The following is a 23,589-nucleotide window of genomic DNA, read 5'->3' on the forward strand; positions in this document are numbered from 1 at the left end:
CCCTGGCACCTGTACTCAGGTTCCACCCTGGCACCTGTACTCAGGTTCCACCCTGGCACCTGTACTCAGGTTCCACCCTGGCACCTGTACTCAGGTTCCACCCTGGCACCTGTACTCAGGTTCCACCCTGGCACCTGTACTCAGGTTCCACCCTGGCACCTGTACTCAGGTTCCACCCTGGCACCTGTACTCAGGTTCCACCCTGGCACCTGTACTCAGGTTCCACCCTGGCACCTGTACTCAGGTTCCACCCTGGCACCTGTACTCAGGTTCCACCCTGGCACCTGTACTCAGGTTCCACCCTGGCACCTGTACTCAGGTTCCACCCTGGCACCTGTACTCAGGTTCCACCCTGGCACCTGTACTCAGGTTCCACCCTGGCACCTGAGACATTTACATTAAAGTTATTAAATTGGGTAGTGGGGGAAAAAAAAGAAAGTTAAAGAAAACAGAACTAATATCACATCAGGTTTGGAATTTATTTGTTGACAGACAAGTTTTTCTTAAATTTGTTTTAAGAATGAGATGTGGATGTTCCTACGTTACCATTCTTTATGCCCCTTTCCTAAAATTCAGGATAAGTCACGAGTTGCCTATTGCTGTGGGTCTCAAATTACACTTTTGCCAGGCAAAGATGGCAGATTTCCTTTCCTGAAGAACATTGAGATCCAGGTGGGGTTCTCCCACTCCCCACCACAAACTAGTGTTACTGAGACAAGTTTCATTTGAAAATTCATGATTCATTTAACTGCTAAAATTTAAATCCACCAGCTGCTATGATTGGATTCAGGTCTTTGAATCCCGTTTTCAAACTTTGTGCGCAACACTTCAAGCAAGACCAACCCGACAGGAGTCCTTTATTTCCAACATTTTCATTTTAGTTAATATTTGAGATAGATGCCATTTTATCAACACAGGAAACCAGAAGGGATGAAAGAACAAGATAAAAATCAACTAGGAGAAAGTGAAATGAGAGAAGAATTCTAGACACAAAAGTAGAATAAAAAGAGCCAGGGTAAAGTGTAAACTCAGTCCAAATGTTTTTCTTTCATATTCCTAGCTTTTGCAAAATTTTGATTTTAGATTAAGAATAAATGTTTGACCATTTGAAACTTTGTAAAATATTTGAATAATGGATTTTCACCCCAACGAGTGATATTGTAACCCCCAAACTAAAATGAACTATAATTTCAAATAGTTTTTTTTAAATATATCACTATTTACATACCCCAGTACCACCTCCTTTTGCCATGAACTTCAAATCAGTCTTCATTTAATTTCTCTTACCTCCCACGCTATCACTCCGATTTTCATTTCTCCCGTCTACGTCTTAATACTAACTTGTTTTTGAATCGACAAAAGGTTAACTAGAAAAGCGCCAATCTGCAATTTCTGACGTTTTCATTTCGGACCCCCAACATCTACAGCATTTCACTCTTGTACAAGTCAGATCGAATCAGCTTTTAAAAAAATGTTTCACTAATATCTCTTTCAGATCGATATTGTTTCAAAACAGAAGAACATTTTTTTTGGACTCGTTTTCCTCTTTGCAGAAGTTTCATTGTCCATAAACCCTTGTCATTTTAGAAGATACCGCAGTTCAACAGGAATTGATGCAGAGATGCATTTAGGCTACGTACCCAACAGGTAATTAAACTGAACAAAGCTCTACTTGGCACAATGAAGTGACCATCAGTGGGCACTCAGTGCCTTCATAGGGCTGCAGCCAGACCACCCCTCCCTCCTTCCCAGTGCTGCAGGCCACACGCCCCTCTTTGTTGTGGCAGCAGACCGCCGTGCCCCCGGTATTACCTCCTCTGCATGCGGTTGGTACGGTAGCTGTGCTGTGGGTGGGCTCTCTGCTCGCAGTCCGGCCGGGCCGGAGCCGCTGCTCTGGGAGGGGAAGCCGCAGGTTTCTCACCGCGCCAGCCCTCCGCTTGCACACACAGTAAGGGAGGGAGATGGAAGGCTGCATCCTACGGTGCCATGCCGGCCGAGCAGCTCCGGGCCTGAGGCGGGCCGAGCAGCAAGAGCCCGGACCGCGCCCATCTACTGGCGCAGTGAAGGGCGGGGGCGCTCCTGGGCGAGGAGGAGCTGTCCAGGGGTGTGCCGAAGGCTGGGCACGGTAATGAGGGGATAGCAGGGCAAGGCCCGGGCTCAGATACTAACCATGGGCAAAATGGCCGTCGCGCCGCTAGTTGGCGAACCCACTCCGGAAACGGAAAATGGCCGCCCCTACCCCGCCCCCTGCGCTCTCGACCAATCACAACGCACATCGGTCATCCCACGTGACCACGTTTCCCGAACACGTTTGCGGTGTGAAGCAATAAAATCTACAGGTGCTTTGATTGCAAAAGTGCTGGCGAAACTCCTTGATGAAGGGGTAAGGTCCGAAAAGTTGGTTCTATTATCTTTCCTCCTCTCGAAGTTGTGGGACTTGCTGAGCTCCTCCAGCACGTTGTGTGTTTGGATGTTCTCGGTGTCTGGCAGAAGTGGGCTGAGAGCTCATAGTTCTGGCTGTCAGGGACAGGCCGTGACCGAGCCTGGATAGGAGGGCAGGAGAGAAAAGCTCAGACTTAGTGGAGGCAGGGTATGGATCTGTGAATGCAGACCTGGGGGGCAAGAGAGAGAGACTGCAAGAGAAAAGGAAGCATAGGGCTCAGAATTAGTCCAGGGAGGGTATGGATCTGTGAATGCAGACCTGGGGGGCAAGAGAGAGAGACTGCAAGAGAAAAGGAAGCATAGGGCTCAGAATTAGTCCAGGGAGGGTATGGATCTGTGAATGCAGACCTGGGGGGCAAGAGAGAGAGACTACAAGAGAAAAGGAAGCATAGGGCTCAGAATTAGTCCAGGGAGGGTATGGATCTGTGAATGCAGACCTGGGGGGCAAGAGAGAGAGACTACAAGAGAAAAGGAAGCATAGGGCTCAGAATTAGTCCAGGGAGGGTATGGATCTGTGAATGCAGACCTGGGGGGTAAGAGAGAGAGACTACAAGAGAAAAGGAAGCATAGGGCTCAGAATTAGTCCAGGGAGGGTATGGATCTGTGAATGCAGACCTGGGGGGTAAGAGAGAGAGACTACAAGAGAAAAGGAAGCATAGGGCTCAGAATTAGTCCAGGGAGGGTATGGATCTGTGAATGCAGACCTGGGGGGTAAGAGAGAGAGACTACAAGAGAAAAGGAAGCATAGGGCTCAGAATTAGTCCAGGGAGGGTATGGATCTGTGAATGCAGACCTGGGGGGCAAGAGAGAGAGACTGCAAGAGAAAAGGAAGCATAGGGCTCAGAATTAGTCCAGGGAGGGTATGGATCTGTGAATGCAGACCTGGGGGGCAAGAGAGAGAGACTGCAAGAGAAAAGGAAGCATAGGGCTCAGAATTAGTCCAGGGAGGGTATGGATCTGTGAATGTGGACCTGGGGGGCAAGAGAGAGAGACTGCAAGAGAAAAGGAAGCATAGGGCTCAGAATTAGTCCAGGGAGGGTATGGATCTGTGAATGCAGACCTGGGGGGCAAGAGAGAGAGACTGCAAGAGAAAAGGAAGCATAGGGCTCAGAATTAGTCCAGGGAGGGTATGGATCTGTGAATGTGGAGCTGGTGGAAACCTTATAATGCCATCCAGTTGGAGGGTGTCTAGATGGAATATTAGGGGTTGTTCCTCCAATTTGCAGGTGGTCTCTGTCATGTGGGAATGGGGCAGTGAATTGAAATAGGTTGCTACTGCGAGATCCCTGCTATTTCAGCAGACAGAGTAAAGATGCTAAACAAAGCAATATTCCAGTTTGTGTCTGGTCTCTCTGATACAGAGGAGACCAGGGTAGGAGCACTGGATGACCCCCGACAGATTCGCAAGTGAATTATTGCTTCACTTGGAAAGACTCTTTTGGGGCCCCAAATGGAGGTGCCAAAAAGATAGCTGCCATCCTGAGACCATGCTCCTTGAGCTAGTTCTGGATCCAGTAACCTGAGGCTTTCTAAGATATCATCAATGGTTCCTGAACCACAAAACATCAATGAAATCGCGGTTAATGGTGATTTTATTGTCCTATTCCATGAACATTTGCACCAAAATTCTTACTTGCTGTAGTTGAGCAGGTACTTGTAAAGAAAAACTTATAATGGTAAAATAATTTTCAAAAAATTATTTATTAAATCCTGATACATATATTGAGCATATAATTAATGAATTCAACTTAAAAAGAAAAGCAAAATACATACATGATATTTAAAAAAAAACCTAATCCCCCCCTTCCCTAACCCACCCACCCCTTCCTACCCTCCTCTAATTACCCCCAAAGAGAAGAAAGAAATTTGTCAATTAATTACCATGGTTTGGAGCAACATCACTAGTGTGCAGGAAGGGGATTTAATAATTCAACCCCATATAATCCAAATACAGGCTCCCAGGTTTTACAAAAAAAGAAATAATATGTAAATTATGTTATCTTTTCCAATGGAATACAAGATCTCATCTCCAAATGCCATCTCTAAATACTCAAATCAATCTAATTTTTCCAAGAAATTTCCAAACATTTTCTAGCTTCAGCTAAAGCCAATCTCAAAAAAAGCAATTTGAAACCTATTTAATTTCAGTTCTAAACTAATCCTCTTAATAGTACCCAACAAGAACACCACAGGATCTAATGAAAATTTCACTTTCAAAATAACTTCTAAAAATTCCTGGTTTAATCCAAAAGGGTTTTACCATCTCACATAACCAAGTAGAATGTAGAAAAGAACCTACCTCCTTATAACATCTAAAATATAAATCAGAATAAATAAAATTATATTTCCTTTATTTTTCCGGAGTTAAATATAATCAATGAATAAAACTGTAATGAACCAATCAATACTTTACAATTTTAGTCAGACTATCCTTGCGTAAATTCATAAAATCATCCTGAGAAATACCTAAATCTCCCATTTTAATCTAGATTTATGTATATCCGGCTTAAGCATTTTATCCTGTAATAAAGCATACATCTCAGATATAAATCCCTTCTTGCCACCCTCAGTAAGTAAAATTTCAAACTTAGATCCCCATAAAGTACATCCAAAATTATCCAACAGTAAAGCTTTAATTTGATAATAAGAAAACAGAGTATTTGAAGATATATTTCACTTTCATTCTTTGAAAAGAAATAAAATATCCTGCTTCATAACAATCTTGCACCAATTTAATATCCTTTTAATCCCATAACTTCAAAAGTTGATTATTAAGCTTATTTTGATACAAAGGAGTTTTACTGAAATCTTGCCTTGCATACTTATGACTTCAATTTTTTTATATTACAAATCCATTGTGTTTCAAAACAGGTAAATTATAATTGCTCCATAATTTAGGATTCCATCTGTAAATAAACTGATTCATCTTCTCACCAATCTGAGATAATTAAATATTAGCCCATATCAGAGGTTTATCCACTTCGAACATCCTACTAATAAATTTTAATTGTGCTGATTCATAATCATTTTGAAAATTAGAAAGTTGGAAGCTTCCTAATTCATATTTCCAAGTTAATTTCTGTAATAATACCCTTACCATTTTATCTTTCCATAAAAATTTCCTCAGCAATGCATTTAAATCCTTAAAATTTTTTTGAGGAATCTTACAAGGAATAGACTGAAAATAATATTGAATTTGAGGAAAGATATTCATTTTAATACAATTGACTTGTCCTATTAATATAATTGGTAAATCTTTCCACCGATTCAAATCTAATTTTAGACAATAAAGGAAAATAATTCAATTCATATAAATGACTATAATTACAATCCACCTTAACACCTAAATGCTTCATCTGATCTGACCATCTAAATTTTGCAATATGCCTACACGAAGAATAATCCATTTCAGCTAAAGGCATAATCTCACTCTTTTCCCAATTAATTTTATAACCTGATACTTCACCATACTGCACCAATCTATCATGTAAGTTCTTCAAAGAATTCAGAGGTCTTGTTAAATATATCAAAACATTATCGGCAAACAAATTTATTTTAAATTCATCAAATTTCACCTTAATACCTTTAATATTACTATCTTGTATAATAATCTGAGCCAAAGATTCAATAACTAATGCAAATGGTAACAAAGGGCAGCCTTGCCTAGTCGATCTAAAAGGTGACGATAACTGTCCATTTGTCATGACTATAGCAGTAGGACTTCTATATAAAGCCTTAATCCAATCAATAAAAAAGAGGCCAAATTTAAATTTCTCCAAAACTTTAAATTGAAAGAAACAAGCACTCTATTCTATCAAATGCCCTTTCTGCATCAAGTGAAATAACCATTGGTAGGTTAGATTCCTCCCGAGAAACATTAATTAAAAAAAATCAACTTCACAATATTATCTGCCAAAAACCGATTTTTAATAAAACCCACTTGAACGTTCGCTACAATTTTATAATCAACATTTAATAAAGAAATAGGTCTATAAGACTCTGCTTATCCCTATCTTTCTTAAGAATAACTCTAATAAATGTATTAGTAAAGGAATCCAGAAAAGAATAAATCTCTGTTGCCTGATTCATCAATAAAGGAATTAATAAATCCTGAAATTCTTTATAAAATTCAGAAGTAAAACCATCATTCACTGGAGACTTCCCACTGGGCATAAATTGAAGTGCATCCATTACTTCTTTGGTAGTAAAAGAAGCATCCAAATCCTTAATATCCTCATCATCAAAAAAGGTAAATCCAGATCAAATTAAAAAATTATCAATTTTAGCCTAATTTTCCAATACTTCAGAAGTATACAATTTTTCATAAAATTTTCAAAACACATCATTAATTTCCTGAGGTTTATATGTAATTGTTGAATCATATCTAATAGCATTTATTGTTCTAGAAGATTGTTCCATTTTTAACTGCCAAGCAAATACTTTATGAGCTTTCCCCTGATTCATAATACCTTTGTATAGTTCTCTGTAATAATTTCTCAAATTTATAAGTTTGTAATGAATTATATCGTAACTTCATATTAACTAAATGTACTTTATTAGCTTCCGTAGAATTTTGCTGTAAATCCTTTTCTAAAATCTCTATCTCTTCCTCCCTTCTACTTACTTCAGCTACATGTTGTTTCTTAATTTTGGCAGTATAATTAATAATTTGTCCCCTCAAATAAACTTTTAAAGCATCCCATAAAACAAATTTACTATCAACTGAATCCATATTTATATTCAAAAAAATTCAACATTTTTCAACAACAAAGAATTAAATCTCCAATGATAAACATTATCAGTTCTCTCCGAACCAGAACACATTATTAATAACAAAGAATGATCAGACAAAATCCTACTCTTATATTCAACCTTCAATACCCGGCCTTGTAATTGTGCTGATACTAAAAATAAATCTATTCTAGAATAAGAATCATGTTGAAATGAATAAAATGAAAAGTCTTTCTCTTTCAGGTTTAACCTTCTCCATATATCTACTAAATTGCATCAATTGTTTAACCAATTTAGTCCTAACTACTGATTTTGGAGATTTGTCTAACAATGGATCCAACCAACAATTAAAATCACCTCCTACCATAATTTTTTCATATGCCTGATTTAAATTAAGAAAAGAATCCAACATAAATTCCTCATCATCTATATTAAAGTCCAACACTCAGAATTTTTTTTTACAATTAACAATCAAAAGCCTACCAACTGACTCAATAACTGATTCCAATTTAAAAGATAAATTTTTATTAATCAAAATGGCCACTCCTCTTGCTTTCAAGTTAAACGAAGATGCTATAACTTATCAAACCCAATCTCTTTTCAATTTCTGATGTTCCTTTTCATTCAAGTGTGTCTTGCAAAAAAGCAACATTAACCTTCAATTTTTTTAAATATATGCCAACACTCTTTTTCTCTTAATTGGATTATTAATCCCTTTAACATTAAAAATAGCAAAATTTAAATTAGCCATCATTACAAAATGTTTAAATAACCACCTCACCACACATGGTGAAGCACCTCCCCATGGCAATCAACAAAAAGGACCAAAAGATCTCAAAGAAAAAAAAAGCCATATTATAGATATATATATATATATATATATAATATATATATATAAATAAAAAATCTCAAACAAAAAAAATTACTGTACTACACTATTATACGGGAGTGACCAATGCAACAAAGTAGCCAACAACTTGGAAGGATCAGTCGCTAAACCACCTCCTCTGAACAGAACAAAAAATAATATAAACAAATTATTTCAGGTATGATATGCTTCCTCCAAATCTTTATTGACTTGATCATCATCAATATTAATCAATTGCTGAGCTTCCATCTCTTGCCTTCCATTCTTCCTCTGTGAAACTGGAACAGGCTGTTGAAGAAACCTTTCTTGACTTTCCACCTGTTTATTATCCAGTTGAGAATTAGCGAATGTAAGAGCTTCAGCATCGTCACTGAAAAACTGAGTTTGAAAGTCTCCATAAAAAACTTTAAGTACAGCAGTATATCAGAAAGCAAATTTATATCCTTTCTTCCACAAAACAGCTTTAGCTGAATTAAATTCTTTATGACATTTAATAACTTGACTCAAATCAGCATAAAAAAAAGACTTATTTTTAACTATTAAAGGATCTTGACTACTTTTTGCATTTTGAACAGCGACTCTTAAGATCAGTTCTCTATCTTGATAGCATAAACATCTAATCAGGATAGAATGTGGAGCTTGACTATGAAGAGGTTTCCTTCTTATCGCTCTATGAGCTCTATCCAATTCCAGACCATTCGGAAATTATTATTTTCCCAAAACTTCAGGAATCCACTTCTGAAAAAATTGAACTGGATCCGGACCTTCAAAATCTTCTGGGAGACCAACAATTTTAACATTGTTCCTTTGACTTTAATTCTCCAAAGCATCAATTTTCTTCAATAAATCACTTCCCTGAATTTCCCCACCAGTAAATGAATCCTGCATCTGACCCATCTTTTCTTCATATTGTTCCCCATTATCATTACAATCAAGAAAAACCTCTTCAATCTTCTTAAATTTATCTTTCACTTTATCCACCACTTGCAGATGCTTTCCCACATCCAGCATCATAGAAGATATTTCCCCCTTCTTGTCAGCAAGTTGTTCCTTCACAGATGAAAAACCTTGATCCATCTGAATTGCCAAATGTTCAAGCTGTTTAGATATATCAGTTTGTGAAGTTGAATCTGAATAGTGAGGGTCAGATTTAAACTTTAAAGTCTGTTTAACTTTGGGCCTACCCTTATATATAACAGTTTCTTCCTCCGCCCACCTTGATCATCATCTTCTTCCAGTTCTCCAGTATCTCCTTCTTCTTCCTCCATTGATGCTGAAGGCATTTCAGCCCGACTGCGAGTACAGAGCCCCCCCCCTCACTCCCGTCAGCCTAGGATTGCTGGGCCAAGAGGGGTCGGGTTCCCCCTGCAGCTTGGGCCACATTCGATGTAACGCGCATGCACAAAGTTTCGCGCATGTGTGCTTGCTCCTCCTGGTCTGGAGGAAGACGACGTCGGGTGCCGGTGCCATCATCCGCAACACTGCATGAAGTCGGCGCCAGAATGGAATGAATCTTACTGGAAGACTGCCGTTGCACTTCAGAGGTAGGCCCAAATTCTTCTGTGCTTGACAGCTATTTAGGAATCTTTTTTTTAAGCTGTTTGTGCTTTTTGTTTTCATCATAATTACTTCTAGGATATTTCAGCAAAACATTCAATATTTTCTAAAAAAATAGTTAAAGCTTTAAATCTTTAATAGTTCTGCCAGGGGGAAGTGTCTCTCCATGTCTTTTCCCTACACCATCATGCCACGTCCCCCTGTTTTCCAATGATAAACTAATTGAATTAAATTAAAAGAGACTATTTTAAATTTAAATTTAGACATATAGTCATGCAGCACAATAATACGTTTTTCTGGCCCATGAGCTTGGGGCACCCAATTGACCTACAGCCCCCATATATTTTGGAGGGTGGGCGGAAACCGGAGCACCCGGAGGAAACCCATGCAGACACCGGGAGAATATACAACTCCTTACAGATAGTGGTGGATTCAAACCTGGGTTGCTGGTATTGTAATACCCTTGCGCTAGTCACCACAGCCACCACAGCCACCACAGCCACCACAGCCACCACAGCCACCACAGCCACCACAGCCACCACAGCCACCACAGCCACCACAGCCACCACAGTCACCACAGTCACCACAGCCACTACAGCCACACTAACTGCTGCCCTATAAATACAAAAGATAGATGATAAATATTCATAGTAATCTTAGTGCAAAAAAAAGTGATACAATAGTGCAGGCAGTCCATGATTAGTGTAAGAAGGGGAAGTTGAAGAGTCTGAAAGCTTTTGGAAAGGAACTGTTCTTGAACCTTGAGGTGTTGTCTTCAGGTTTATGAAGGCAACAGTGAGAAGAAGATGTGACCAGGGTGATGGGAATCCTTTATGATATTGGCTGCCTCCTTGAGGCAGTGCCTCACATAGATGTCTGTAATGGATAGGAATTCGGAGCCTGTGATAGACCTGGCTATGATTTTGCTACCTCTGCAGCCTTCTAGATTCCTGGGCAGTTGAATTCATAATCCAGGCTGTGATGCAACTAGCCAGTTCCCTTAACTCTGCATCTGCAGAAGTTTTGATAGAGTATTCAATGACATACCAGATCTCCTCAGACTCCTTAGGAATCCTCTGTCATCATGTGCTTTTCAGTGGGAGGTTATAGATGGAGTCAAAGGAAGGGAGTTGGGTGGGGGGGAGTGGATTTGTGTGATGGTCCGAGCCACATTTGCACCCCTCTGCTGCTTCTTGCAGAGTTGGTAGAACAGTTTCCATCCCATGCAGTGATGCATCCTGGCTGCTTATTTTCAATGGAGCACCTGTAGAGGTTCTAAATAGCTGAGCTGCAGGTGACATGATAAATTTCCTCAGGCTTCGGAGGAAGTCGAGATGCTGGTGCATTTTCTTGGCCATTGGATCAACATGGGTGGCTTGGAAAGACAACTGGAGATGTTTACTCCTGGGAATTTCAAGCTTTCTTTTATCTCTAACTGAATTCGACTGATCTGGAGCAGGGAGTGAATTCTCACTCTTCCAGATGTCTCTGACCAGCTCCTTGGTCCTGCAAACATTAAGGGAGAGGTTGTTGTCCTGGCACCCTTTCTCTCCCTTCTGTAGAAAGTTAGATGTAATGGTAGGAAAAGATCTAATGGTAACTCTATAGCAGTTCCTGCCAGGAAATTTTTCTAATACACAGTGCTTTCAGGTGCCATCTCTCAGGACAAGAATAAACTCTCGAGGGTTGTTAACTCAGCCTGGGACATCACAGGCACCAGACTTCACTCCATCAGGACATCTACACGAGGCAGTGTCTTAAAAAAGCAGCCTCTTCCCTCAAAGACCCCCAACAAGAGGGCCTTGCCCTCTTCACTCTCCTGCCATCGGGAAAAAGATACAGGAGCCTAAAGATGAGCACTCAATGGCACAAGATTCAAGATTCAATTTATTATCATAATAATAAAACTGTCATATTACATGAAATTTCTTTTTGCCTGCTTCCGCAGCCGCCACAGCCACACAGAGTCCAGACCAAACCATTGGCGACCCAAGTTCCAGATCCGAACCTCCGACCCGGTCAGGAACCCTTCAGCTCCCTCAGCAACCCTTCGCATCCTGGTTCCGATACCTAGATCCCTCCAGCCAGTTTTGAGCCAGTCTCCAGCAGTCTGCAGCCCTGCGCGAATCTCCTGACAGCAGCCCACAGCTTCCGTGGGTTCCTTGCCACGAATCGCCAGCAGCCCGCTGTGTGCACTGGTCCCTCAGCCACAGAGCCCCCTCACTGGTCAATCACCATGGTCACTGTCCCCACAGGTCGTCTCTTCTGCTTCTTCTCATACGGGGGTGGGGTGGGGTGGGGTGGGGGGGGGTTGGTGATTCCCATCTTCTGATGCTCTGCTCCAGTTCTCTGCTTTCCTGGAGTCTACAGCCTCTCGTGGTGCCTCCATCTTGGGCATAGACCCTAAGTTTGCGGATTTCAAATAAAACCACTGTCGGCTCCTTCAACAGGCTGTTCAAAGCCCATATGGAGCTGGCGGCAGTCGACTGGGCAGCTGGACCCTGCGGGAACACTGCATCTCCACTCCCTCGCTCCTGTGGGTCTGCACCAGTGGCACCAAGGACAGCTTCTTCACCGCTGCCATCAGATTCCTGAATAATTAACAAACCAAAGACTGCCTTAATTTTCATGCACTCTTATTTTTATTTGTAGTAATGTTGTGAGATGATTATAATATGAATGTTTACACTAAGATGCTGCAGCGAATACTGATTTCATGACTTGTTCGTGACAATAAATCTTGATTCTGTTTTATTGCTATGATTCTGCTCCACATAATGTTTGGGACAAAGACATATTTTTCCTTTGCTCCTATCTTCCACAGTTTTAAATAGATAATCAAAAAATTCACGTGATTAAAGTGCACATTCCAGGTTTTATTAAAGGTTATTTGTGTACATTTTGGTTTAAACGTGTAGAAATAACAGGACTTTTTATACATTGTCCCCTCATTTCTGGACACCATAATATTTTGGACAAAGCACTGGTATGTATATTAAAGTAGTCATGTTTAGTACTTTGTTGCATGTCCCTTGCATGCAATGACTGTTAAACGTCAGTGATTCATGGACATCACCAACTGCTGAGTGTCTTTTCTAGTGATGTTTTGCCAGGCCTCCACTGCAGCCATCTTCAGCTTTGTTTGTTTTGGGGGTTTGTGCCCTTACATTTTCTCTTCAGCATATGGAAGGCATGCTCAGTTGAATTTAGATCAGATAACTGACTTAGCCATTCAAAAATTTTACAGTTTTTAGCTTTGAAAATCTCCTTTGTTGCTTTAGCAGTATGTTTGGGATCATTGTATTGCTGTAGAATGAAGCACCGCCCAATGGGTTTGGAGCCATTTGCTCAAACTTGAGCAAATAAGATGTTTCTATACACCTCAGAAATCAGAATTCATTTTCCCACTGCCATCAGCAGTTACATCATCAATGAAGATAAGTTCACCAGTACCTGCAGCAGCCACACGTGCCCAGGCCTTAACACCCCCACCATCATGTTTCACAAATGAGGTGGTATGCTTTGGATCTTGGGCAGTTCCTTTACGCCTCCACACTTTGCTCTTGCCGTCACTCTGATACAAATTAATTCTGGTCTCATCTATATACAAGACCTTTTTGCAGAATTTTGCAGGCTCTTTTAAATACTTCTTGGCAAACATCCTTTCTGTGGCTAACTAGTGGTTTGTATCTTGCAGTGTAGCCTCTGTATTCGGTTCATAACATTTTCTGCAGACAGTAGTCACTAGCCCTTTTTACAACAGCCTCTTCAATGTGGGAATATTGCGCCATGCCATTCTGTATAAAAGGTACGAACACAGATGGGGCGGGAGGGTGGATTAAGCCAGCAATGGAGATAGTCACAGTGCTGAATTGCATTATGCTGGTGTTGTTTGGTTCAGTGTGAAAAACCAAAGCCAACTTAATGACGGGTTTTCTTTATGGCAGTATTGTGGGATCTCTGTATAAAAAGGGCTATTGACACATTCACACAAGTACCCTCTTTTTTCTTAATGATGTTCCATACAGCTGATTTTGGTAATCCTAAGGTTTGGGCGATGTCTCTTATTGTTTCATTCTTGTTTTTCAACCTCATAATGGCTTCTTTGACTTCCATTGGCACAACTCTGGTCCTCATGTTGAAAAACAGCAACTCTAGAGGTGATCCAATAGCTCTTTTATACCTGCACCAATGAAGCAATTAAATCTACCCAAGTACTCACAAATACCTGTGAAGTAAAATATTATGGTGCCCTGAAATGGGAGGACTATGTATAAAAAGTGCTGTAATTTCCACATGGTCAAACCAGGATGTATACAAATAACCTTGAATAAAATCTGGAATGTGCACTTTAATCATGTGTGATTTGTTTGATTACAAATTTTAAACTGTGGAGCACAGGGATAAGTAAAGGAAAAAATGTCTTTGTCCCAAACATTCATGTTCCAAATTCTGCAAAGTGTTAAGATAGGCACATTATTTTTAATTGGCATCTAGCAGTTTATGTTCTTTTTTTAACCTTTTAAAGGCTGAATTTATACAGTTTATTCACCTTGTATGTGAAAACCAACTGTGCATGAGAAAAATGTTACAAGCCCAAAGGACCCCAAAACTCAGCAGCAATAGACATTCACCAAGACAAGTAGTTTTTAAAATAAAAGTTGTTTTTAATGAACTTTAAACATGAAAATGGAATCAAACTTTAACTTAACTCTATACTTAACTAACCCAAATTAACCCCCTTCTAATTCTAAGTGCACGTGTATGTAATGTGTGTGTAAATTTAAGAAAAGTTCTTTGGTTCACAGTTCAATCTCACTTCTCCTTCTTCCAAGTTCTCTGGATGCAGGCAATTCTTATACTGTGCACAGAATTTAACATGTATAAAGTTCACCGGGCTTTGGTGCTCGAAAGGTAAATGTTTACCGCTCAGGAAGGTTCTTGTAGGGTTTTCTGAGAGAGATTAGTTTTTCCAGGATTTCCACAACTGAGGTACCACCATTAGTCACCTCAATGTCTCGCTGATGAAACTTGCCCCATCAGGGTTTTCCAATGGATAACCTCTTTCTTCTAGGCCACAACAGAGTTCCTTTCTGTTCCGCTTATTCCAAGAGAAACATCAGACAGATAGCACTTCCAGCCCTCCACTGCTTTGGAACTTTTCATCAGTTTCAACCAACTTCCTGGCTTGCACTGTTCAGCTGCTTTGAGTGGTCACACTCACTAGCTGAGAGAGCTTGTTAACTTGTCTCTCTCTCTCTCTCGAACTCCCAACTGCCAGAAAGCCCATGTGACTCTCTCACTTGCAAAACCCCCCCACCTTCTTCAGCAAACAGGAGTTCTTCTTGGTCAAGATGTTGTCTCAGATAAACAAAACCCAGGTGTGACCTTTCTGTGAGCACACTGTAAGTACTTTTTAACAGCCAGTTTGTCTCCAAACAATAATCTTTCATTTCATGACATCATTTCAATTAGCACCTACTTGTGAAATGTGCATCACATTCTCCAGAGATCCTGCAATGTTATTGAATATGAATATGAATTCTTCAGTCAAATAAGATCTGTTTTAAAATGTGTGTATTTATGTAACCTACTGTAATCTTACAAAATCCTCCCAATATTTATCCATTTGCAGAAACAACAAATATTGATAATTTTAGCTACATTGTGTTATATTCTTGTCAATAAGTATATCAAGTTTTGGGGAGAGCGGGTGAGAAGCGAGGCAAAGTATTGTTTAAACTGGTATAATTTCCAAAATATTATTTCCAAGACGCTGGCTTAGACAATGGTGTGGCAAAGTTATTTCCCATGGTAGGAGAGTCTAGGAGGGCACAACTTGAAAGGCGCCCATTTAAAAACAGAGATGCAGAGGAATTTCTTTAGCCAGAGAGTGGTGAACCTGTGGAATTTGCTACCACAGAAGGTTGTGGGGACCAGGTCGTTGGGTGTATTTAAGGCAGAGATTGATATGTATTTGAGAAGTGGGTATCAAGGGTTATGGGGAGAAGGCAGGGGAGTGGGGCTGAGTGGGAGCATCAATCAGCTCATGATGGAATGGTGGAGTTGACTCAATAGGCCGAATGGCCTACTTGTGCTCCTGTATCTTATGGACTTTTTTGTCCACAATTACATATGTAATTAGTCTCATTTTATTTTTAGAAAGAAAAGTTGACTGCTAATTAATTTCCAGTGAAAAGAAGTGGCACCAAATGGTAATTCGATTTCAAGCAAAAAGATCAATGAGTTGGTGGTGAAGAGTTAGGAGGTAGATGCAGGTGGAAGGTGAAAATCATCCTACCACACAATTTTATCATTGCCTTCCTTCGGTGGTGCCTGCATTGAAAAGCACTCGGTCTTCTAGAGGAGATGTAGTGTACAATATAAATTAATCTGGGAATAGATCATGGAGATTGAAAGATACAAAGTTTAAATCGAAATAGGTCAAAATAGAGATAGGGTCAGTGTGAGGAGTGTGAAGAAGTGCGAGGGAGGAAAGGACATGAAGACATGGAAGAAGCATGTAACACTCTTCTTCAAGCCTCTATTTCCCACAGAAAAACAAGGACTGGAAGCAGAGGTGTTTGGAGAGAGAAGCAGAAGGGGATGATGCGCCACAGTGAAAAAAATAAAGGAAAAAGCATAATAAAAGATAAACCATGCTGGCCAACTTATTGCATGCAACATCGTGGGCAATATCTAATGTGAACAATCTAAAGGAAATTTAATTAATTCCACACCTCATCTGTAATATTTTGGATTAATCTGTATATGGAGTAGAGCATAACCTGGCATTCATCACTTCTGGATTTTTAGATCAAAAGCCTTTACATCTCTCCAGAAGACTGTATAATTCTATCAGTGAAAATTAAAATCAAAAATATGTAATAATATCTGTGACAGTTTAAATGTCCAATTCCACACTATTTTTGGAGTTTAGATTTGAAATATATTTTCTGTAATATTTATTATTAATTGCCAGTTATAAGAAAGTCAATTATTTTGCAGGCTCCTAATTTATGTAGATGCATTTATATTGCCAAAAAGTGATAGTGAATAACATTTAGACAAAGATAAAATATTTAATTTTGAAACATGAATAACAAATACAAAGTCAGTTCCTTTTATTCAGGATTAAAAGCAAATTAATTTTAACTTAAATTACTGTAATTATTTTTTTTTAATTAGACATTCGGCACTGTAACAGGCCATTTTGGCCCTACGAGTCCATGTCGCCTTAAATTCCACCCCATTTACCTACACCGGTACGTTTTTGAAGTGTGGGAGGAAACCAGAGAACCTGGAGAAAACCAATATAGACACGGGGAGAATATACAAACTCCTTACAGATTGCGAGGAATTTGAACCCAGGTCTGGTCCCGATCAATGGCGCTGTAAAGGCATTGCACTAACTGCTATGCCAACCATGCCACCCTATATAAATAAGGCAGTGAACAACCCACACAAGCAATATGCAGTTTTTACATCAAATACATTACTACGGCAATAAATCAAGTTTTCTTGTGATGCAGATCTATGGATCTTGCTTATGTCTATGTAAAGTTTAAAGGGTGGTTTCTGTAAAGAAGCTGAAACAAATGAAATGCATAACATTGTTGGAGAAACTCAGCAGGTCACACAGCATCTATGGCAAGGAAAGGGTAACCAGCATTTCAGCCTGAGGCTGTGAACAAAAAGCAGCAGGCGTCTGAATAAAAGAGGAACAGTGGCAAGTCAAGATTATCCGCTGGAATTTCCAGCACTTACTACAGCATCCCACCACCAGTCACATTTTCCCTTTTTGGCCTTCTGTTTCCTCCGCGATTCCCTCATCATCCCCACCCATTGCACCCACACCTCCTCCCTCATCACGGTCCGGGCCCCCAACAGGCCTTTCATGTGAAGCAACACTTCACTTGTACATCCAGAGGACTTGTTTACTGCATCCAGTGCACCCTTTGTGGCATTCTCTACGTCGGAGAGACCGGTTGCAGACTGGAAGATTGCTTCACTCAGCACCTCTGCTCTGTTTACCACCATAGTGACCTTCCAGTGGCCAACTATATCAATTCTGAGTCACACTCCTGCGTTCACATGTCTGTCCATGGCCTTGTATACTATCCCACCCTGACCACCCGCAGATTGGAGGAACAACACATTTTCTGTCTGGGGACTCTCTGCCAGATGGTATTAAAAGTGATGTTACTGCTTTCCATTAAACATGCTTGCCTTTTCTTTCCCCTCCCTCTTTTCCTGTCTTTCCAGTTCATCTACCCACCCAGCCATCCCCCCTCCTCATCATTGCTGCTGTCCCCTCCCTTCTTTCTCCATCAATCATCTGCCTTTGCCACCCCTCCCTTCCTCCCACTCTTTTGTTCAGATGTCTGCCAGCATTTTCTCTTATTTTGAAGGGCTCAAGCCTGACACGTTGGTTATGTATCTTTCTCTTTGCTACATAAAGACCTGCTGAGCTCCAGCATTTTGTGTTTTTTACTTCAACCACAGTGTCTACAGAATTTTCTGATATAGTCAAGATTAGTTTCTAGTCCCTTTCTTCCTAATGTTGTTGCTGGTCTGATACTCAGACCAGGGCACTTGTACGTGATCAAGGCCACTGCAAAAAAACAAATAAACTTAATTGTGAAATCATAATAATGGGGTTACCTTCTAAATTTGTGGACCTTTACCAGACACTGCTCAGGGTGGGTCGAAGTGAATGTAGCTTTTTCCATGGATGGGAATGGACACAATTGCTTACTTTTCGCACACTCCATTATCAAAAAATAATATTCAGCAATGTTGAGAGACAAGTCAGGAAAGACTAAATGTGCAGCAAATTTAAGAGTGCCCATGTAAATCAATAAGTCATAAAAAAACAGACTGCTTGTTGAAGTTATAATGAATGTGTGACTTGCTGAGTTTTTCCAGCTCTTTTGCTTTCATTTTAGGTTCCAGCATCCGCAGAATCCCGAATAGCAAGGCTGGCAGGCATAAGGAACCCTGGGTGACAAGAAATAAGCTACTCCTGATGAAGAGCTCAGGCCCCAAATGTTGACTGCCTTTTACTTCCTATGTGTACTGCAATAGATATTGAGGCTCTGTTCAAGAAAAAGGAGGTATATGTCAGGTAAAGGCAGCTAAGATCAAGTAAATCCCTTGAATATTATTGGGAAAAAGGAATACGCTCAAGGGGAGAGGCAAAAGGGGACATGAGATGGCTTTGGCACATAAGGTAAGAGAGAATCCTAAGATATTCGAGAAGTATGTTAAGGGCAAAAGGGTAACTAGGGAGAGAATAAAGCCCTTTAAAGATTACGGTGGTCATGTATGTGTTGACACCAGAGATGGATGAGGTCCTAAATTAATATTTCTATAACTATTAATATTTATTGTGGATCAAAGCGTGGATGTTACAACATGCAATGTCTATGGTTTTAATTCCTCTACTACCTCAAGGATCTATCATCAGCTGCTTTGTATTTCTTAATTGCTCAGGTTTTCCTCGACAACACAGGTAATCTGTCAACACCAAGCCCCACCTCACCACGATATCCTCATACAAATAGATCATGGTTGTTTTTATCCCTCGACATTCTTCTGAAATATCTCCCTATCTCTTGATGCTGTTTGGACAGTTGTCAAGTAATTAGTTTATCTGTGAAATGTTCAAGTTTATAAAGCATTATATTAGTTGTAATAAATGGAGGTGAAGTACTTCTTAGTAGCGTGTGTTTAGTCCGTAGAGCTCACATGTCCAATGTCAAATTATCTTGTTTTTATGTGGCTGTAGGCCCCTTGTGATAGATGCAACAATGGAGATGCTTCATATGTTTTGGGCATGCCAGAGCCTTGAGAAATACTGGAATGAAATATTTCAAACTTTTTCTGTACTTTTTAAAGTCGATTTTAAGGCTAATCCTTTAACGGCCTTGTTTGGTATTGTTGGCATAACTAACTGCATCTAATTTGCATGTATTAGCTTTTACTTCTCTTGTGGCTAGGCGGGCGGTGTTGCTCCGATGGAGGGACGTTGCCCCACCCCCCCCATCATGCTCAGTGGTTACGCGATGCCACGTCATGTTTACATATTAGAGAAGATTAGATGCTCAATTTCCGATACGAATTAAAATTTTCAAACAGCGTGGGGGCCCTTTTATGAATTATTTTCAGAATCTCTAATTTGATAACTAATGTTAATATACTACTTTGATTAGGAATTCTTTTTTTCTCTCCTTGCCAAACAGCTTCACTTTCGGTAGTGGACTTAGATTTTTTTAAATCTCATAAAATATTATTTGTTTAATTGAGAATGCGGGGATGAACTGGTGTAAGTACCTTGGGAAGATCTAAGTGTAATGTATTTTTTTTTGACTTTGAATATGTATTCTTATGTACTCTGTATTTTTCAATGTGAAATTTCAATTTTAATAAATATTTAAAAAGGAGTGTGTGACAACCATGCGGATTAACTCAATAAATCAGATTTACAGAGTAGTAATGATGACACATCTGAGATTATTTTAGACATTAACAGGCCTTTCTGGTCCACCCAAGAGCACTGTAATTTAAATTTTAAGAAATCCTTCAATAGGAAAATATTATGTTCATATTTTTCACTTATTTTAAATATGTAGTTATTCAAAGGACTGCCAAATGTGAATCTCCTTCAAGGTTCACTCCATATTTTCATGGCCCTACACACGTCTGCTTCAGAACTGGAGCGCTGTCAAACATCACCAAATATGGCGCACTCGCATTGCATAAATTATGAATCCAAAATTAATCTGGTTAATTGATACCCATTAATTAAATTGTAGAGCTCTGACATCAAAGAGAATTGCAGCCTTACAACCCTGTCAAGCTTCATTTACTCAGTGCATCCTATTAGCATGTCCATCATCTGGATTAGTTGATGTGTGTTTTCCTTTCCATTAAATGGAATGCACTTTAAAACTCCTGAAATACTTAGGGATGCTGCAGGCACCTCTCCAACTGTTTTTATAAAATGTTATTGAGCCAATAAGATTCTACCTTCTTTCTTTTTCAATATTTTAAATTGGATTTTACAGAAATGATGCATAAGCCATTAATCAAAGGTAATAATATAAAAAGGAATTACATAAAAAAGATAGTTATATAAAAAAATAAAACTTATATATAAATTCAAACTGAAAAAAAGTAGCAAACACTTAAACAATTACAACATATGGCAAATTGAAAAAAGATAAAAAAGAAACTCTTATACTATACTACAAATTCTAACCCCTTCTGAAGTTATCTGGTAAGTACATACAATTTCATTACCATTAAAAGAAACCACAAACTCACAAAACAAGATTTCATAAATTACAAAAATAATAAAAGGACGCCATAAACTTAGAAAATTTAATTTCGTTACAGTAGAAGAAGATCTGATTTTTTTCCAAAGTTAGGCATGCCATCATATCAGATAGCCAAGTAGGAGAGACAGCATCTTTCCATCTCATCAATATTGAATGTCTAGCGATAAGAGAGGCAAAAGAGATTACATGGAATCGAGACATAGTTAAATTCAAGTCAGTTGTCTTGGTTGATCCAAAAAGGGCAATTATAGGATAGGATATCAACTTCACATTGAGAACTAAAGATAAGGTGTGAAAGATATCTTCCCACCCCCCAAAAAAAATCAAGACCAAAACATATATATCAAAGTACCTTCTTCAGTTTTACACCTGTCAGAGTAAAGTTTAGCCAAATGAACTTTAGAAAAGTAAGCTCAGTGTGCTACGTTAAATTGTAAAAGGAAATGTCGGGCATGCAAAAAAGATGAATTTACCAATTTTAAGATAGAATCCCATGTAGTATTGGAAAATGAAAGTTGAAGATCTTGTCCCATAATTTTTAAATCTTATCTAGGGAATTGTCCCTAGACTTTAATAATAAATCATAAATAGATGATATTGTGGCAGCGCACATATTTGTAGCGGCGAACTGGCTCCGCTTGTTATCCATGGTCAGTGGAGCAGCCACAGCAGAGATGGCATTGCTGGACTTTCTCTTCTGGTACAGACCGGAAGTATGAGTATGCACTGAGGTCAGTGTGACATGAGTTCCAGGACATAAGCGGTGGGGCTGCAGCACAAAACTCGAAGTAAACTAGTTGTTCTTAACGACCTCACAGCCTGCTCTCAGTTCTTCTCACTGTGTGGACAGATTACTTCGTATTTGAAAAATACTTCCATGTCGTCAGCTCACTGGACCAGGAGGTTGCTGCATGAATGGATGACCTCATCCAGTCGCCCCCCCCCAGAGGAAGGTAAATACATGGCTCTAAAAAACCTTCTTGTAAACACTTACAGGCTTTCAAGATGGAAAAGGGCCGCCAGGCTCCTCCACCTGGATGGCCTAGGGGACAGAACACCGTCTGCCCTCATAGACAAGATACTCACCTTGGCAGAGGGACGCAAGCCCTGCCTCATGTTCGAGCAGGCATTCCTCGAGCAAATGCCTGAAGACATTAAGTTGCTGCTAGCCGACGTGGACTTCAGTGACAAAGCCACTGCCCAAGCAACCTCCCAAGACCAGCCAACATATGAGCCAGAACCGCCTTGCCTACGATCAAAGAAGCCTGACCCCCTTCTACTAACAGTGGGGCATAGGAGCTCACAGGTGACACCAACCATGCTCATTTCAGGGAAACGACAGGGTCAGCTGCCATTAATGGCTATGGCGGCTGGCCAGCCGAACAGCCTACTCCTTGTCTGGAACAGGATCTTTGGCCGCAGATTCCATGGACACGGGTGCAGAGGTAAGCTCGAGGCATCCATGAGATTCCGTGGCTCCACTCTGCACAAGGCCAACAACACCACTATTAAAACTTTCAGCAAAAGGCACATGTATGTTTCAGCGAGACCACTTTCAATTGGTCATTCACACTGGCATCCGTGGACAAGCCACTTCAGGGAGAAGATTTCTTGCGGGCACATTGCCTATTGGTAGACCTGCAGGCAGGCGATTGGTCCATGCAGAGACCTTCCAGACAGTACCCCTTAGCACGTCCAATGAGCCAGCCACTCAGCTCGCCTCTGTGGAGACTTCACATGGCCAATACAGCTGCCTCCTTGCCATTTATCCCTCCATTCTGCGCCCCCAGTTCACCACTGCCACACCGAAACACAGTATCCAGCACTACACCACCACCATCCATCCTCAACCCAATGGCTTAGTCGAGCGCTTTCACTGACACCTTAAGTCGACACTGATGGCAAGGCGAGAGGCCAAAGTGGGTGGATGAACTGCCATAGGTCCTCCTCGGAATTCACATAGCACCAGAGGACGACCTGCAAGCCTCCACAGCTGAGTTGGAATATAGTGAACTAATAGCAGTCCTGGGCCAATTTCTGCCTTCACCACCAGGGCAGAACACCTACACCACCATCATACTGGAAAGACTCACACTACTACTGCCATCAGGGCACTGCCAACACCCCCCTCCCCTTAGCTTACCCCACTGGCCTAGACACCAGCGACTATGCCTTCGTGTGTAGGGGCAGACACAGGCCACCCCTCCAGTGTTCCTACGAGGGACCCGACAAAATATTTTCACACTTGCCATTGGGGGAAAAGAAGAACTTCACCCTGACCGCCTCAAATTGGCATACTTGGACTTGTCACAGCTGGTGGCGGTCCCACTGCTAACACACAGGAGTCAATCACCGAAGCAGGAGACCTCACCCACGATGCGCAGTGAGACCACCGGCACCGATTTTTGTGGGGGGGGGGGAGTAGTTGTGTGGTGCTGCACATATCTGTAGCAGCGAACCAGCTCCACTTGTTACATACGGTCAGCGGAGCAGCCACGGCAAAGATGACATCGTGGGTCCTTCTCTTCCGATACAGACCAGTAGTACGCGTACGCACTTATGTCAGCGTGATGTGAGTTCCGGGACGTAAGCGGTGGGGCTCCAGAGGGCCTTAAGGTTGACAAAAAGGAAGGACAGTTAAGTGGAAGA

General features: G+C 40.6%; 1 protein-coding gene and 1 long non-coding RNA gene across 11 annotated transcripts in view; one reads left to right on the forward strand and one right to left on the reverse strand.

The window, feature by feature from the left end:
• znf618 (zinc finger protein 618) overlaps positions 1 to 2,229 on the reverse strand; it is a 90,851-nt gene extending 88,622 nt beyond the window's left edge. For 5 of the 10 annotated variants that reach the window (XM_069889545.1, XM_069889491.1, XM_069889498.1 and 2 more), the window contains exon 1: positions 1,813 to 2,198. In XM_069889545.1, the coding sequence (XP_069745646.1) occupies positions 1,813 to 1,975 (163 nt within the window). In that variant the 5' untranslated portion in view covers positions 1,976 to 2,198. Of the gene's footprint in view, positions 1 to 1,812 lie in introns of all 10 variants that reach the window. The other 5 variants (XM_069889509.1, XM_069889554.1, XM_069889517.1 and 2 more) reach the window with 5 other exon arrangements.
• Positions 1,658 to 20,043, forward strand: LOC138738752 (uncharacterized). The gene is made up of 3 exons (XR_011341717.1): positions 1,658 to 2,383; positions 9,280 to 9,585; positions 15,761 to 20,043. It is a non-coding gene; the product is annotated as an uncharacterized lncRNA (long non-coding RNA).
• Positions 20,044 to 23,589: the final 3,546 nt, after the last annotated feature.

The sequence above is a fragment of the Narcine bancroftii genome, chromosome 1 (genome assembly GCF_036971445.1).
Source record: "Narcine bancroftii isolate sNarBan1 chromosome 1, sNarBan1.hap1, whole genome shotgun sequence".
NCBI classification, from domain to species: Eukaryota; Metazoa; Chordata; class Chondrichthyes; order Torpediniformes; family Narcinidae; genus Narcine; species Narcine bancroftii.